Below are 14,833 nucleotides of genomic sequence, written 5' to 3'. Positions count from 1 at the left end.
GCCCAGGGGACGGGGTCACCCAGGGCCGCAGCCGGGGCCAGCGAGAGGCAGGCTTTGTAGCAAGAAGAGGGTGAGGTTCCCATGGAGGGAGGTGACTGGTGGCGAACAGGACCCTCCCCTCTCTGCTCCCGGGAACAAGGCCCTTCGTCGGCCGACCTTCTTACCAAGGGGACCAGGCACAGCTCCTGCCCATGCAGGACATATCACATGTCGTTGCTCATTCGTGGCCATTCCGAGCCCGCCCGGTTTCACCAGATGTCAACGACGTGTGATGTTGGCCCCTACTCGGAGGCCTTCCAGGTCTCACTGTCTCTTCACCCGGCCCCTCCCTTCAGTCATCGATTCGGTGACTTGGCTATTTGATTTCATTCTTAATTCGAGAACTGTGTAATGACATCCGCCTGTGAGTAGGACGTACTGGGCCACAGCTGGCCACCACTTCTCGTATAATAACTGGAAAACAGCGGATAAATGGCACACCTCCTGTTTTTAAAGACGCAGGGGTGCTGTGGAAGTGATGAGGACCAGCCCAATGGGGCTGGCCTTTTATGGTGTCACCTTTTATGGTGTCAGAGAGACCAGCAAAGCGTTTGGCAGTTGTTGGGGGCTGGCCCATCAGATCGGAAAGAGAAGGAGCTCCAAACAAGGCCAGCGTGGGGCTTTAGAGAGGAGTGAAGTGTGGACCTCGCAGACCAGAAAGCCTGGATTTAAATCCCACCAGCTGAGTGTAGGAAAGTCACCTAACCAACTTGAGCCTCATTTCTCTTGCCTTAAGCGACAATAGTAAATCACTTAGGGTGCTGTCCGCAGCACATGATACTATCTTATCAGCAAAAGGTGAAGAGAATATTTTATGAGAAGGAGTCAGCGGTAGATGTTTCTAGGCTTGATTCAGTGGCTCAGTGATTCTGTCAGGGACTCAGTTCTCACCGTCTTTCTGCTCCACTGCCCTCCGTGTGCCTCCTTGGTCTTTGGGCTCATCCCCTCATGGTTTCAGGATGGCTGCTGCAGCTCCAAGTGTCACGCTCAGTATCCCTTTTGAACATCTCAGGCATCAATCCTTCCGATACCACCGGTCACAAGCCCATGCCTAACCCACTCACCGGCAAGGAGAATGACACAGCCATGATTGTCGTAGACCAGAGGCAGTAAACGTTTGTTTAATGAACTAATGAACTTGACTGCGTTCCAATAAAAGTTTATTAACAAAAACGGGCAGGGGGCTGGACTTGGTCCACAGGCCGTAGTTTGCCAGTCCCTGCCTTAGACCAGTTGCAGAAGCCCCACCCCGGGGCTGTGAGGGGTATGTAGAGTAGCCCCTCCAAACAAAAGCTGAGCTGACAAGGGGCAAGGTAGTGGCCCTGGGTTAGGTCGTCAACCACGTCTAACAAGATGCCACCTTCACGGCATCGATGAGGGAGTCCGTGGGTTAATATATTTAAATCCTTTAACACAACCCTTGATCTGCAGGAAGCGGAAAATGAGTAGTAGCTTTACCTCTAATATTCCTATGCTGGAAGAGCTCAGATTATCAGGAAAGCAGACACAGAGAGAGGTGATCATTGACAGACGATGCCCAGGCAGGTAACCATACGGGGCACCCTGCAGGATCCAGATCTTTGCCAGGCTCCGAGGGAGGCATGCTCTGTGCGCCCACCACCGGCCTGGCACTGGGAGCCAGAGACGAGCGGGCGCGGGCCCCCGGTGCCTTGCGGCGAGGGGGCACGGCCGGGGATGGGGCAGCTTGACAGAAGTCGTGGTCCTTATCTGGGGGTGAAACGGAGAGACCGGTGTGGCCGGTGTGAAGGAACAAAGTTAAAAGCCAGCAGCGCGGGAGGAAGGAACAATTTCCACCCTCCACTGGGTCCATTTATTTCCAGTAACAAAGTAACCGTTTGCCTGTATGAACGTGACTGTGCTCATCTGGCAGGAATGGAGAGCCTCTTTTCCTCTTAACAAACGGACCTACCAATCCATATTCCTTACAGTTGCCTTTCCTTTCAACAAACCAACCAGCCGGCCCGGAAATGTAAGCCAATAAGCAAACCCAGACAATCCGTCCGAGCAAATAAACAAAGCTCAACCCCATTTAGGATACTTTTCTTGGTATAGACGCTTCACCGTCTGAGCTGATTCTTAGGCACAACTTAATTCTGAATCCAGAGCTCCGGCTGTTGGAAGTTGTTGCACGGACAGGAGGGTGGAGGGGGTGTTGTGAGTCGGGGGTGGCGGAGGCCGGAGGGGAACGAGTCCTTTTCAGCATATCGGGTCAGCCCGTCTGTGTCCCCGCTCTGCCGGGCCGGCAGGCTGCGCGCTGGGCATCGGTGGTCCCTCCCACCTGCCCCTCTGTGATGGGCATGGCGCGGAGGGCATCTTCCTGCCAATGCCCATCCTTCCTTCGCAGTTACCTCTCGTGGAACGGGATCTGTCCGGCTTCCACCATTTGGTGCCTCCTCCTACGCAGTGCTGGTGCCCGGGACTGACCTCACCACCAGGGAGAACGGGTCCCCGGGTGTCTACAGGGAGTACAACCTCTCAGTTCTTCCCCATCTCTGCTTTATGGTTCTCATGTATTTCCCAGTCTTTGTTAGCGTCTGTTTTCTTGGACACACAAGACGCCGTCCCCTCTCCAAGCCGGTAAAAAGCAGACCCTTACGCACCACTTCCTGGTCCCACGAATTGTTCTCGGTGATTCACTCTGTATTCCCCCAGAGTCCCTTCGCACGCTGCAACCCGCTTTGGACTCTTCGAGGCGTATAAATTAGACCTGACATCCCCATTACCAGATGGCCGTTGCCTTCAACATCATGTGGATCCATTTTGCGGAGAGTATGACCAAAGCCGCCTCTGGTTTAGTCATTCACCAGGAAAAGAGAATTCTCACCTTGCTGTCTGAAAACGCTTTATCATTTTTCTAAGGGTCGAGGAGGGTCGATGCACACAATACACATGTGTTTGCCTACTTTGCTTATTCAAGATTCCAAAAGGTTGCAGCCTTTATTACTGAGGCATTCTGAAAAAATGGCTTTGCACCGTCATCTTAAAACACATTTTTAGAAACTTTCTGATTTCAAGCAGGATGGAGTTGCTGTAAACCTGGTTGGGTAAAGTAGGAATTAACATGGGAATGGCCTTTTTTTTTTTTTTTGGTGCCAGGGAAAGCATGTCTTTGAGACTTCTTTCCTGAGCTCCTGCCTTCATTTTAAACTCCTTTAGGGAACAGATCCTCCCTGTCTCCTGTGTTTCCGTCTTATCTTTGTGCCTACACAGCAGAGCATTAAGGCCGGGCCACCCCGGGGCCGATGGGCTTGAGGATGGGCAAGAATCGTGACTCAGAGTCATTTCAAGGTTACTTTCACTTTGGATCCCGCGTGCCCCGCAAACACAGTGGGAAAAAGGTTCTCCAGGGGGTAAGGTACCAAGGAGCAGCTGGCAGCTTCCTGGCAGTCTTTTATTTTTATTATTATTTTTTAACGTTTATTCATTTTTGAGACAGAGAGACAGAGTGTGAGCTGGGGAAGGGCAGAGAGAGAGGGAGACACAGAACCCGAAGCAGGCTCCAGGCTCTGAGCTGTCAGCACACAGCCCAATGAGGGGCCTGAACTCACGAACTGTGAGATCATGACTTGAGCCGAAGTCGGACGCTTAACCGACTGAGCCACGCGGGCGCCCCTTCCTGGCATTCCTTTAAAAAAGTTGATGGACCCCATGAAGTGAGAAACCCAAGACAGGATGTCAAGACACGGGCCTGGGGCCTTCGCACTATTTCTGGCTGGAGGCCCACGTCAGCAGAAAGTCCTATTCTATTTCCAGAAGAGAACTTTCTAGCTGAGCTGCGGTCTCAGCCTCCCTCACTGAGCTTTGGGCGTGGTAGGGCCGGCCCCGGCCTCCCACGGTGGTCCTGCAGGTTTTTCTAAAGCAAGCACAGGGCATATTTTATGCAGCCCGTGTGGATTGCACGTTACCGGAAGAAGCAAAGAAAGCCGCGGTTGTCAACAGAGAACATTTGTCAGACGAACTAGTGAACAGACATGCATTGCCCGAAGCAGGAAGCAGAAGGGGACTCTCCCCCACTTGCTCGCTCCTGGCCCGGCAGGAACTTCTTCTGCACTGGGGTCCCCAGCAGACTTAGCCTCACATCTCCCCAGAGACGTGGGAAAGTGAGCTTGTGGTCTGTCTGCCCGGTGGAGTGGGCCATGGGCCTTGCCAGAAAGGAAGGGTGGGCACTTGCCTCGGCCTCCTCACCTGTAAACTGAGGATCCAGTTGCTGGAGGGACTGGCAGTGATGGAGGTAAATGGATCTTTCCTGCGGCTGCCACAGCAAAGTGTCTCAAACCGGGAGGGTATTCTCTGGCTGCCTTGGAGGCCGGAAGTGTGAAGTCAAGGCGTCAGCAGGGCCGGACTCCCTCTGAGGACACGAGGACAGAGTCTCTTCCTGGTTTCTCTCAGCTTCTGGTGATGCCACTGCCCTTGGCATCCGTCAGCTTTGTTCTGTCACTCCAGTCTCTGCCTCTGTGGTCCCAAGGCTTCCCCTGCGTATGTCTCCCTTCTCTTATGAGGACATCGCTCATGTTGGATTAAGGGCCCATCCTACTCCACTGTGACCTCGTCTTATCCTACTTTCGCGTCGTCAGAAACCCCGTTTCCAAATAAGATCACGTTCACAGGTAGTGGCGATTGGGACTTGAGTATCTTTTGGGGGGACACACAGGTCAGCCTTCAGCAGGAGATCAGTCAGCACGTTCCCAGCACGGAACGGGTCTTCTCTGAGTGATGGCGGTCGGTCGTCACCTCTCAAGGCCCCGGGCAAGGCCCCGGCCTTCCTTCCCCCTCGTCCTCCTGAGCTGAGCTGGCCACGCCTTCTCCAGGCTGCTGGGACCTACCGCATGCTGCGGAGCGGGCTCAGCGGACGACGCTGCGTTTTCATGTGTTCCTAAAGCGAGAGCAGGCTCTGTCCCCGGTCAGGAGGGGCCGGAAGGTCTGCTGTGGCCCCGCAGACACCCTCACAGCCTCGTCCCACTGTAGCTTAGCTCCGGGACAGGGGAGTGTCCAGCACGAGATATACTCGGTGCTTGAGAGATCGCCGCGGAAGGAATGCGCCAATGAAGGCACGATGAGCCTTTCCAGGCGTGGATTGAACGCGTGCATTTTGCTGTCTGGATCCCCCCACCCCCGCCAGCCCCCCGGCCCGCTTCCTCCGCGTAAGAACGTCTCTGTTCTGGCTTTTCCAGGAAGCTCTGTTCCTCGGCCTTCTCCCAGTCTGAAGAGGAGCTGCTCAGGATGAGGCGGGAGGTTCACGGCTGCTTCGCCCAGATGGACAGGAGCCTGGCCCTCCCCAAAATCCGGGCCCGCGTCCTGCTGCAGCAGTTTCAGACCGCCTGGCGAGAAGCAGAGTTCCAGAAGTTGGACCAGGCGCTGGCTGCCCCTGAGATGCAGGTGAGAGTGATGCCCGGCGGCTCCTTGGTGGCGGACGTGGGGCGTCTCTCAGCCCCCGACGCCCCCCACCGGGTTCATCCCACGTCGCTCTCCTCTGCAGCCGTGTCGGCATCCGGCTACTCGTAGCACCGCCAAGCTCGTCCTGACCTTACGGTGCCCGGCCCAGACCCACTCGCCCGGGCCCTGCACCGCAGCCGCTCAAGGCTCACACCTGCTCCCTCCTTCTGGGCGTGGCTCCGGGCAGATGGGCACCACCTGGCCTGAGACGCGCTCCCCCAGCCACACATAGTGACCCGCTCGGGGTACAAAAGGCTGGCCCCTTCCATAAGTGGCATAAGGAGGATGCTTAGCTCAGGTGGGATCAGGGAAAGAGAACCCCCCACGCTCGACCTTGTAGCGCGATGATGGGCAGCTGCCTTTTGGGGGCACCTGTCGTGTGCCTCGAAGACAGACCGCTCTCGGAGGCCATGTTTGCCCCCGCGGGGGCCCCCCCCCCCCCCCCACGGAGCCGTCAAGGCTGCACCTTACCTGAGAGCCCCGCCCTTTGCCCTTCCTGACCTGGTCCCTCACTGCCTACATGCTCCCGGCTCCTCTGTCAGGAAACCACGGTCTCCCCATCCCCATCTCTGGCTCTGCCGCTGGGAAACCCAGCCCAAGACGAGACCTTTGAACTTGCTGTTTCTTCTGCCAGGGACACGCCTCCCGCAGGACCTCGAGGGTCCAGCCCTTTGTGATCTGTTTGCATCCCAGCTCAGACGCCCACCCTGAGCACCCGTCCAGAAGAACCCCCTCCCCAGGCATTCCTCACGTGGCTGTGGTCCGTGACTCCACATAATCGGCCACTGCCTGAGACGCCCTGGTTTCTCAGCCTGCGCCCTGCCTGCGTCCCCACCGCAGACAAGCTCTCTAACCCCTTCACCACTCCGTCCCCACCACCTAGAAAGTGCCTGGCGCACAGTAGGCGTGCAGTTCATTTGACTGAGCCAGCCAATCACCAGGTGAACACAAGAGGTCAATCTTCTCTTGAGGCGATGCTGTGTTGAGATTCAAAACCTGTTCAAAGCGCTTAAGCCAACACTGTCTCCTGCAAGTTCAGGGCAATGCCAGGAGGCAGGTTTCCAAGCTCACTTTCCAGAGAGAAAACCACCCAGCAAAGGAAAAGTGAGTTGACTGAGGCAGGCAGGAGGTGGGAGAACTGGGCTTGGGCTGGTTTTTCCGGACTTTAAACCCACTGCTTTTTCTTTAGGGGAAGAAAAAAATCAAAACAACAAAAAAATCAGACATATCCTCACTGAGTAAAAAGCAGTACAACGCAGAAACAGCTTGGAAGGTTTCATATTCTTTCACATTAAAAAAAAGGTTTTTTTCTTTCCTTTCTATTTCTTTTCTTAGAAGGGTGCAGGATACATAAGATGATGGTAGTTAGAGAGTAAGGAACAAATGATCAAAGTGTTTCCTCCCCCCCCCCCCCCAAGTTTTGGAACAGCGACTAAACATATTTCCACGTAAGTGAAGCAAGGTGTGTTTCCCCTGCTTTTGGGCTGACCAAGGGCCAATGCTGGCAGGAATTAGGTTTTGGATTCTAAAGTTGCTCGAGGTGCTGGGTTCGGAGACAGAGGTGGCCCCGCGTCCTGCCTCCGAGGGGCAGAGGCCCCGCCTGTGAAGCGTGCTCCTCGATCCCCTGCGAGAAATGCACACACAGGCTGGTGGCCGCGGTTGGCTGAGCCCGACTCCCGTCGCGAGGACGGTCCTGGGAAAGCAGAGGGGCCGGTGGTGGAGGACTCTGCTGGTGCCAGCGGCGAGAGCTGCTCTCTGTATCTTCACAAGCACAGGGACACCTCTTCTGTCGAGTCCCCTGCCCAGAGAGGCCGCCGGATCCGGGTCCCACGGCTGGGAGGAGGGGCCTTGGGTTGGTTGTGCGGCCTGACCTCAAAGCTTTGGCTGTGCCCTCCGGAGCCCCTTTTCTGCCTTTGGTGGACCAAAGGCCCACGCACTGAACTTGTTCAGGAAAATGTCCATCTTTCCCCCCTCTGCCGGCCTCAGACTCCTGGGCAGGTGCATATGCTGCGGGAGCTCCTCTCGGCTTTGGGAGACAAGGGGGGGGGGGCGCTGTGCAAACCCGCTGGCAGTCACTCCCCTGCCCGTGCTTTCTCCTGCCCCCTCTAGCAACAGTCCAAGGCAAGAAAGCCGCGCTCCAAGAGTAAAAGCAAGACAGACCTTCTGAGGAAGTGCATCGAAGATAAAATTCAGCTCTTTGAGGAGCGAGCCCCCGAAGACCTGGTTGAAAAGGTCAGTCCTCCTGCCTCCTCTGTTGCTCTCACCGCACACACGGGGCCGATGCCACCCACTTCCCAGCACACACGGAGTCCCTGGGGGCCCTCTCTGCCCGTCTCTGTTCCGCCGTGGTCCCGCAGCTGGGACCCAGCCCTGCCCCTCAGGCCCTTCCGCCCATCCTGCCTGGAACTCTCCTCCCTCCTCGCCCCGTCTCTGGTTCCATCTCTGCTTCGTCCTTCGGGCCCCACGTCTCAGCTGCTGCCGCGGTGGCCGCCGTCGCTGTGCCTGGCTCTGCGCGCCCAGGCGTTCGCGCGTGTTATACTTTACGTCCCTGCGTGTACCACGCACAAACATGCGGTGCCTGCCACGTTCTTCCCTGTTCCTGGATGAACCCTGCCGCCTTCCCTTACCCGGAGAGATGAACCTTGTCTTTGGCCCTCCTGAGGCACCGCCTCTGTCCTCAGGTGTCCCCTCCCCTAAGAAGCCTGATCGGATCACCCGTTTCTTCCCCCTGCTTCCTCCTTTCTTATCCTGACACGTACCCCACTGTGCGTTCACCGCGCTGGGACCCTGAGGCGGCATGATGCAGTGGCTCGGGTGTGGTGTCGACAAACTCTAGGACTTCAGTGGCGACAGTCAGTCCTGGCCTCACTCTCATGGTTGGGGGGAGACGGACGGAAAGCACTTAAAACCACAGACCCTGATCAGCGTCGTTAGGACACAGAGGAGGTGATGCGACAGTGACCAGACGGGGCTGGGGGGACGTGAGACCCACCAGAGGCGGCCGAGTCAGGTCAGGTCTCTCTGGAGAGGTGACGCTTAAGAGTTGACACTGTGCCTTCGCTGCCTGGGTGCCCGCCGTGTCCCCAGCACCCCTCGCAACGGGTGGGTTCCTGAGAGGAGGGGTTCAGTGGGTGGGTCTATCAGACCATCTCTGAGCGGCCGTTTTCTTCCTGGCTTCTGTCCGTGTCCTTGTCTAGGCGTATTTAGTGCAGGTGTATCTTTCAGATCGCAAAAGCATAACCTGGCCGGGAGCCGCAGAGCCTGCACAGGGTGAGAGGTCAGTGGCTCCTTCTAGGGGTGACCAGGCTGGGATGTCTCAAGGGACACAGGAGGCAGCACCCTGTTCCCACCCAAGTTCTCTGCGAACCTGAGAGGTAGGACGAAGACTGAGGCGGGTAGAGGTGAAAATGTCAGGCTCTTGTTGCTAAAGGCTAGCACTGAAGATGGAAATTAGTGTGAGAGCCAGATGGGCTTGCTGAGCGGCTACCTGGTCACAGGCTTCCCTGAGGCTCTCTGGGTGGCCTTCCTGGAGGAGGTGAACACGAGGGCAGCTCTCAGGCAGAGCTAGCCTGTCTGGTGGGTTGTGGTTGCAGTTCACCAAGGAGCAGCAGAGGAGAGGGGTGCTGAGGGGCAGCCTGGGGGCCCAGTGGGGCATTTCCTCCAACACAGGCCAGTTCGTGACCCAAACACATCAGGCTCGAGGTGGATGTTGCTGCAGAAGGAAAACTTGAGGTTTGTTTTGGCAGGGAGAGTGGGTGGCCTGAACCACGGCCAAGGACATGGTGCAGGTTCAGGGGAGCCCAGAGGATTGGCAGCCCTGTGACAAGGCTGCTTTGTGGGAGCACAGGGTGTCCCGAGGGTAGGACAGCCGGCCACGGTGGAGGGTCTCACGTGCCAGGCTGAGAAGGTGAGCGGAACCTCGCTGGTCCCGTCGATGGAGGAGAGGGACAGGCTGGATGACTACTGGGTGGCCGTGAGTGGTGACAGATGACATCCTGTCCCGCGGTTCCCTGAGCCAGACTCTGCAGCCCGCCCTGCCCTGAGTTCACCTCCATCGTTTCCATGTGAGTCGTGCATTTGTCCTGAGATCCAGCCAGGCCCTTTGCGTGTGTGGAAGACGCAGCCCTCTGCCCCACTCTGGACGATCGCTGGCATTTCCAAGGGCAGTTTACATTTCATGTTTGTCCTGTGCACTGATTTAAGAACTTAACTCCCTTCTTGAGATACACTAACCCTCCAGTAAGAATAGTGCTCATTTATTTTGTTTGCCTTTGAATGCCTGCGTCTCTGGGTACCCTACTCAGGACTTTCTGTATACATATATGTTGCTTATAGGTGACGGGCATAATTAAAAATAGATCTACCCTATGACCCAGCAATAGCACTGCTAGGAATCTACCCAAGGGATACAGGAGTGCTGATGCATGGGGGCACTTGTACCCCAATGTTCATGGCAGCACTCTCAACAATAGGCAAATTATGGAAAGAGCCTAAATGTCCATCAACTGACGAATGGATAAAGAAAATGTGGTTTATATACACAATGGAATACTACTTGTCAGTGAGAAAGAATGAAATCTGGCCATTTGTAGCAACGTGGATGGAACTGGAAAATATTATGCTAAATGAAATACGTCAGGCAGAGAAAGATACCATATGTTTTCACTCCTATGTGGATCCTGAGAAACTTAACAGAAGACCATGGGGGAGGGGAAGGGGGAAAAAGTTACAGAGAGGGAGGGAGCCAAACCATAAGAGACTCTTAAATACTGAGAACAAACTGAGGGTTGTGGGAGGTGGGGGGGAGGGGAAAGTGTGGGATGGGCATTGAGGAGGGCACCTGTTGGTGAGCACTGGGTGTTGTATGGAAACCAATTTGAGAATAAATTTCATATTAAAAAATAAAATAAAATAATTAAAAATACATACAATACAAATCAGGCACACACTTTATGGATAGATAAGAGCTAAGCCATCTGAGAGCTAGGTGCTCGTGCATTTGGGCACCCCACGTCCCGTAGAAGAAGCCCCACGAGTGTCCAGGTACGGGGGGCGGGAGGGAGCGCGGGGCTCCAGCTTCTGAACCTCCGGCCCCTCGCCCTGGTGCTGCCTCTGCTTCGAAGGCCCTGGTCAGGATTGACGGGGAATATTCTCACCGGATGTGGTTACCTCCCGCGGTTGTTCAGTGTGGGAGAGACACGCCTCGGCTCCCGCATCTGTCACATGAGGATTGGGACAATCAGAACCTAGTAGCAACGGGGTCATTGGGAGGAGCAAACGGACAGAAAGGTACTTCCTAGCTCTGAGGGGGCTACAGTGCTGGCTTTGGCCGATGACACAGCAGCCCCGTGTGTGTGCGCCAGAACCCAGAGAAAGGCAGGAGGCCTTTGTCAGCTGTTACCTTTTAATGACAGGCCATCCTCACAACCGGCCACCTCACTGTGGCAAGTGCCGATAGAATGCGTGCTCTCAAGCCAACGGCTTGGACGTTCGTCCCGACATCAATCGGCCACGCGTCTTTTAGCACCGGATCCAGAATTGTTCAGATTTTCCATCTGCAGGGTAATTTCGGATGGAGATGACAGCCCTCGGTCTGAGTGCCAGCAGCTGAGAGCGGTCTGATCGTGTTCCAGGACTGGGAAACCCCTCACAGCTCGTGCGGCTGGAAAGAGGGACTGGGTCAGAGACCCGTCACAAAGCCTCAGTCTGGCCGGCAGTGTGGGGTTCCCAAAGGGACCCTGGATTCACTCGTTGGGGCTGCCAAGCACACTGGAGGCACCTGCTGGGTGCCCCCTTTCTTTGCCAGAATCCGAGACAGCGATCCCTGTAACCCTCAGTCCCAGGTGGCTATGTGCCTCGTCTGGACGCTTCCACCTGAAGGGATCTGCCCAACGTCAGTGCATACTAGAGCTGGGGGTCGGATGAGGCACATCTGCCGTGTTGTGACCCAGCTGCGACAGCTAGGAGGTTCAGCCTCCCAAAGTGGCTCTCCCGTGCCCTGCCCGCGTGCCCCTTGCCTTTCCTCCACTTCTTTCCCTGCCTTTCTCGTCTTTCTCCTATCCTTCTGTCTCCTTCCACTTCCTCCTTCAGAGATCGTCTTGTGGACTGCCTTCTCCGGGCCCCGGCTGGTCTTGGTTTCTGCTCTTAAGATGTTCACAGCCTCAGGCGTGCGGCCACTTTGCGCACCAGCCATTTGGAGGTTCGCCTCCTGCTTTCAGATAGAAAACCCACCCCGCTGACCCGGGCTCCGCCGTGGCTGAGTGGCTGTTTGACTGGTTCACAGAGAGTGGTGTGAATGATGCAGGGAGACAGACAGACAGACTAGGATGGGCTTCCTGCCTGACCACTTTTCCTCTACAGCTGAGGAGCTAATGGATTGAGGAGTCTGCTCTGGTCACCGGCAGCTGCGGGAGGGGCTGGAGTGTGCCTGTGATCAGAAATGGGACTCAGGCAGCGACACCTGGGCCTTCTGATGGGGGGGGGGTGTCACTGTAAGCTCACAGGTGCATCATTTTAAACCTGAAAGACTCTGGAGGGCATATACATTTTAGAATAAGTTAACCCAGTTCCTAAATAACTTTCTGTTGTGATGGCATGAAACTTACAGGTGAATTTGAGAATTGGCATTCCATCCCCTAGAAGGCAGAATGTTTCTTTTTAAAAAATTTTTTTTTCAACGTGTTTTATTTATTTTTGGAACAGAGAGAGACAGAGCATGAACGGGGGAGGGGCAGAGAGAGAGGGAGACACAGAATCGGAAACAGGCTCCAGGCTCCGAGCCATCAGCCCAGAGCCTGACGCGGGGCTCGAGCTCACGGTCCGCGAGATCGTGACCTGGCTGAAGCCGGACGCTTAACCGACTGCGCCACCCAGGCGCCCCGAATGTTTCTTTTTTTATTTGGATCTTCTCTTAGGGTCTTGAAGAAGATTTGCAATTGTTTCTGTAAGTAGGGTGACCATATATGTCAGTCTCTTGGGACGGTCCCAATGACCTTCCCGTTAGCTCCTTTTCACTCTCAACTTCGTGACCAACCATATGGTCACCTTAGATGAAAGGTATTTCTTTGTGTGATTTCTAGATACAATATAGGTTTGCTCGCAGTTGTGAATGGTAACCTGCCTTCTTCTTTTTTAACCTTTTATTTATTTTTATTTATTTTTTTTTTTGAGAGAGAGAGAGTATGTACGCATGCAAGCAGGGAAGGGGAGGAGGGAAAGGGAGGGAGAGAATCTTAAGCAGCCTCCACGCTCAAAGTGGAGCCTGATGCGGGGCTTGATCCCACGACCCTGGAATCATGACCTGAGCTGAAATCAAGAGTCAGACAGACGCTCAACCGTCTGAGCCACCCAGGCCCCCCATGGTGACCTATTTTCAATTGTATTTTTGACATATTCAGTACTGGTGCAAAGAAACGTTACCAGTTTTTATTTATAAGTCTTTCCAGACTGTCTCTGTTCTATCTCTGGAGCCGGACATCGGGTCCAAGTCCTAGCTTCGCCACTTGCCAGCTGTGTGACCTTGAACCAGTTTCTTAACTGTTCTGTGCCCTATTACACTCATCCTTCAAGGTGGATACTAGAAGCACCTGTCTTTTAGGATTCTTCTTGTGAGACTTCACCTGCCGCTTCTGTTGATTTTCTGCATAGTCAGTCACCATGTCGACAAACAATTGCAATTTTGTTGCTTCCCTTCCCAGCCTGTGCCTCATCGCTCTTTGTTATCAGTGTTTCCATGTCCTTGTCTGCCGGTTCCATCATCTCTCTTGTTTCCCCTGATGGATTTCCCCCCCCGAGTTGTGGATCCCATTTTCCTGCGTCTTGGTGTGCATGGTAATTTTTGATTAGATGTTAGGCACTAACATGTAAAAGGTAGGTTTTACATGCTGGGTACCAGACTTTGTGGCACTTTCTTTAATAGTGTTGGCGTTTGGACCTGTAGTTACATTGTTTAGGATTCGTTTTATCCCTTCAAGACATGCTTTTAAGTTTTGTTAGGTTGGAATTAAGAGCTGCCTTTAGTCAAGAGCTAATTTGTCACTATTACTGAGGTACTACCCATCTCCCTGATGCCTGTGTGCTTTTCTCACTCAGGCTAATAGGAACACTGACTCTTCCCAGCTCTCTGTGGGCTTCAGAAATCGCTATGCCTCTTATTTCTGGTGGTTCTTTTCCTGATCTGGTACAGTTTTTGTTTTTTTGTTTTTTTCCCAAGCATGCCCAACGCTTAGCAAAAGCCTTGAGAACACCCCTGGAGGTCTCTGGAGTATTCTCTCTCTCTCTCTCTCTCTCTCTCTCTCTCTCTCTCTCTGCAGCTCCTCCTCTTTGGGACTCTGCCCTACAAATTCTAGACACAGTGACCTCCCAAACTCTGGTTTTCTTTTCTTAACCCGGTGCACCTGCTGGGCTTTCCCCAGGTCCCCATCCGATGGTGCACCCTAGGAACTGCATCCAAGCAGTAAGCTGGGGCAGCTGTGGGGCCACCTTGTCTATTTCCTTCCTCTCTGGTACCCCGGTTCTGCCCAGTATCTGAAAACTATGGCATCGTATATGGGATCTGGTTTTCTGGTGGTGGGAAAGTAAATCTGTTTTTGGTTCTTCCATCCTGGCCAGAAGTAGAAAATTTTGACCTATCCCTTTGCCATAGGTTTTGAATTTTACCCTATTTTTAAAAAGTTTTTTTCTGGGGCATCAGGGTGGCTCAGTCAGTTAAGCGTCCGACTTCAACTCAGGTCATGATCTCACGGTTCACGAGTTTGAGCCCCGCGTCAGGCTCTGTGCGGACAGCTCAGAGCCTAGAGCCTGCTTGGGATTTTCTGTCTCCTCTCTCTCCCTCCCCCGCTCATACTCTGTCTGTATCTCTCTCTCTAAAAATAAATAAACATTAAAAAAATAAAAAAAAAATTTTGTTACTGATTTTCTTTTTTTTTTAATATTCTAGTTAAAGAATAAAGTATGTATGATAATGATGCTTTGGAATTTATCGTGGTTCCACTGCGGCTTTATAAAAGTCCTATTTTGAAAGATATTTCATTTGTCTTTGGAAAGGCTGGGTGTTTTCTGTTAGGTATGGAGAAGGAAGCCCTAAGAGGTAGGCAAAAGCCAGGACCTGGGAAGCCTGGAGGCTACACTAAGAAACCGAGCCTTTGAGGCAAAATTTAGTCACTTTGTAGAGAATATTTGGGGGGACATACTCACTTTTAATTCTGTATCGAGCCCCTCCTTTCCTGCCTGGTCTCTGCTCTCTTTGGCTCTAGGGGATGTGGGCCTTGTCTTCGTCTGACCTGCTCTTTCCCTTGTGTTCATAGGGCTGAGCTAGAAGCTAAGCCTCCAGTCCCTGCTC

General features: G+C 53.9%; 1 protein-coding gene across 7 annotated transcripts in view; it reads left to right on the top strand.

The window, feature by feature from the left end:
- EVC2 (EvC ciliary complex subunit 2) overlaps positions 1–14,833 on the top strand; it is a 131,685-nt gene that overhangs the window by 88,413 nt on the left and 28,439 nt on the right. For all 7 annotated transcript variants that reach the window (XM_040488201.1, XM_040488238.1, XM_040488219.1 and 4 more), the window contains 2 exons: positions 5,232–5,436; positions 7,603–7,725. In XM_040488201.1, the coding sequence (XP_040344135.1) occupies positions 5,232–5,436; positions 7,603–7,725 (328 nt within the window). The remainder of the gene's footprint in view (positions 1–5,231; positions 5,437–7,602; positions 7,726–14,833) is intronic.

Source organism: Herpailurus yagouaroundi, unplaced genomic scaffold (assembly GCF_014898765.1).
Source record: "Herpailurus yagouaroundi ecotype Mexico unplaced genomic scaffold, PumYag 28, whole genome shotgun sequence".
NCBI classification, from domain to species: Eukaryota; Metazoa; Chordata; class Mammalia; order Carnivora; family Felidae; genus Herpailurus; species Herpailurus yagouaroundi.
The sequence above is the reverse complement of the archived record's forward strand: the minus strand, read 5'-3'. Positions and strand labels throughout refer to the sequence as shown.